This window comes from Alligator sinensis, unplaced genomic scaffold (genome assembly GCF_000455745.1).
Source record: "Alligator sinensis unplaced genomic scaffold, ASM45574v1 scaffold781_1, whole genome shotgun sequence".
NCBI lineage: Eukaryota > Metazoa > Chordata > Crocodylia > Alligatoridae > Alligator > Alligator sinensis.
The window spans coordinates 2,835,562-2,837,330 of record NW_005841845.1 but is presented as its reverse complement, the minus strand read 5'-3'; the positions used below and the strand labels follow the sequence as shown (position 1 = coordinate 2,837,330).

The 1,769-nt window shown below is 67.6% G+C and overlaps 1 protein-coding gene across 1 annotated transcript in view; it reads right to left on the bottom strand.

Annotated features, from left to right (window-relative positions):
* POMGNT1 (protein O-linked mannose N-acetylglucosaminyltransferase 1 (beta 1,2-)) overlaps positions 1–1,314 on the bottom strand; it is a 19,331-nt gene extending 18,017 nt beyond the window's left edge. The window contains 1 exon segment of the mRNA XM_025206530.1: positions 816–1,314. Coding sequence (XP_025062315.1) covers positions 816–935 — 120 coding nt within the window. The 5' untranslated portion in view covers positions 936–1,314.
* Between the last annotated feature and the right edge of the window lie 455 nt (positions 1,315–1,769).

The following is a 1,769-nucleotide window of genomic DNA, read 5'->3' as shown; positions in this document are numbered from 1 at the left end:
CCCCCCCCCCCCCCCCCCCCCCCCAAGTGTCTCTTTTCTAAATGACCAAGCCTACATCTGGCATGAGACGAGCTGCATAACTGGGCTGCCATCCCCTGCCGGGGGCAATGCCCCGCGCCCCCCACCCTGCCCCTGTGCAAGCAGCAAAGGCCATCGTCAAAGTGCTCAGGGGTCTTTGCACTACCGGGAGTGCCTGACGCCAGCTGAGGGTCTGGCCTCCTGCTTTTTAAGTTGAAGGGGGGGGTGTGTGTGTGTGTGTGTGTGTGTGTGTGTGTGTGTGTGTGAGAGATCAGTGGGAAAGGGGGGTGACTGAAGACCTGCAAAGCTCCCCACTGGCGCAGTGTACCCCGAGACTCGGTCTTCTGGGCTCTTCTCTGCAAAATGGGCAGCCCAGCCCTCTGCGGCTTTGCCAGGAACTGCAGAGTCCTAGAGCTGCGAGGGACCTGCAGGGGCCACGTCCAGTCCAGGATCAGCCCCGTCCAAACCACCATCTCAGCTCTCAGTCGAACGACCGCCACCCCCGACACAGCACCAGGGCCTCCCCGCTGCAGGAGGACTCAGGCCAGAGAGGCAGACAGCAGGGGCCTCTAGACATGCAGGCCCGGGGGCAGTAACGGGTGTGCATGGCAGGGCCTGGCCGAAGAGCTGGGGGCGTTGAAATTCCCCTTTGCTCGCTGCAGAGATCTGAGCACGCTTGTGCCTGGATCTCAGAGGCACGGGGAGAGGCCCCGAGCTCCCGCGAACGCCAGGCTTGCTGCCAACGGCGCGTAGGAGCCAGGTCCCCAGCTCCCCTCGAACGTGCCCACAGGCCTCACCTGGCACAGCCGCCGCACCACGCGCTGGTTCATCAGCTTGTACTTCCACGCCAGGTACCAGCTCCGCTTCTTCCGTGGGGCGAAGGGCTTGGCGCCGGGGTTGGGCTTCCACTCCTCCATGGTCCCGCGGCCGGCCGGGGAGGGGGGCAGGCGTCAGGATCTGCCGGGCTGCGCTCCCATCCCTGCCAGGACAGGCTGAGCTGGGGGCCAAGGAGCCGGGGGCTGGCCTGCTCTGCAAGGGAACGGCACAGAAGCTCAGCGGACCCCCCAGGCGCATGCACATAGCAGGGAACAAGCACCGGGACCACCTCGGGGAGCGGGGCTCAAGGGGCTGGGAATGGCCCGCAGATCGCTTCGCCTGCGCGGCCTCCAGCAGCCCCCAGAGCCGGGGAGGGGGTCAGAGAGGATGCAGCCGGGGGGGTGGGGATACTCCCGCCTCTCCCAAGCCCTGCAGGCTGCTTGGGGAGACCCCCAAATCCTCCCCCCCTTGCCCCCCTCCTTGCACGGGGCGGGGCCTGCCGCAGCCCGGGGAGGCGGCACGGACCCGGGCGCTTCCGGAGCGGGCGCCGCCGCCTCTTAAAAGGGCAACAGCCGGGCCCGCCTGCGTGTGTCCTGAGCCCCGCACTGCCGCGGGGACTCCCCTCCGCCGGGCCGCAGCGGCAGGGGGTTAAGGGACTTGACCGGGGCTGCGCGGCGCGCCTGAGTCAGAGGAGCTGACTCCCACCCTCGGAGCCAGCGCTCTGCAGCCCCCACCCCACGCAGCTTGCCGTCTACCCAGACGAATGCAGGCAGAGGATTTCTTCCCCGGTTGCACAGAGGGAGAACAGCGGGCGCGAGGAGAGGAAGTGACAGGGTCAAGGGCACGCAGGGAGTCTGTAGCAGAGGTGGAGGCCGGACCTGAGTGTGGCTCTTAGTGCTGAGGAAACAGGGCTGGAAGTGCCTTCCCGGGTGCCC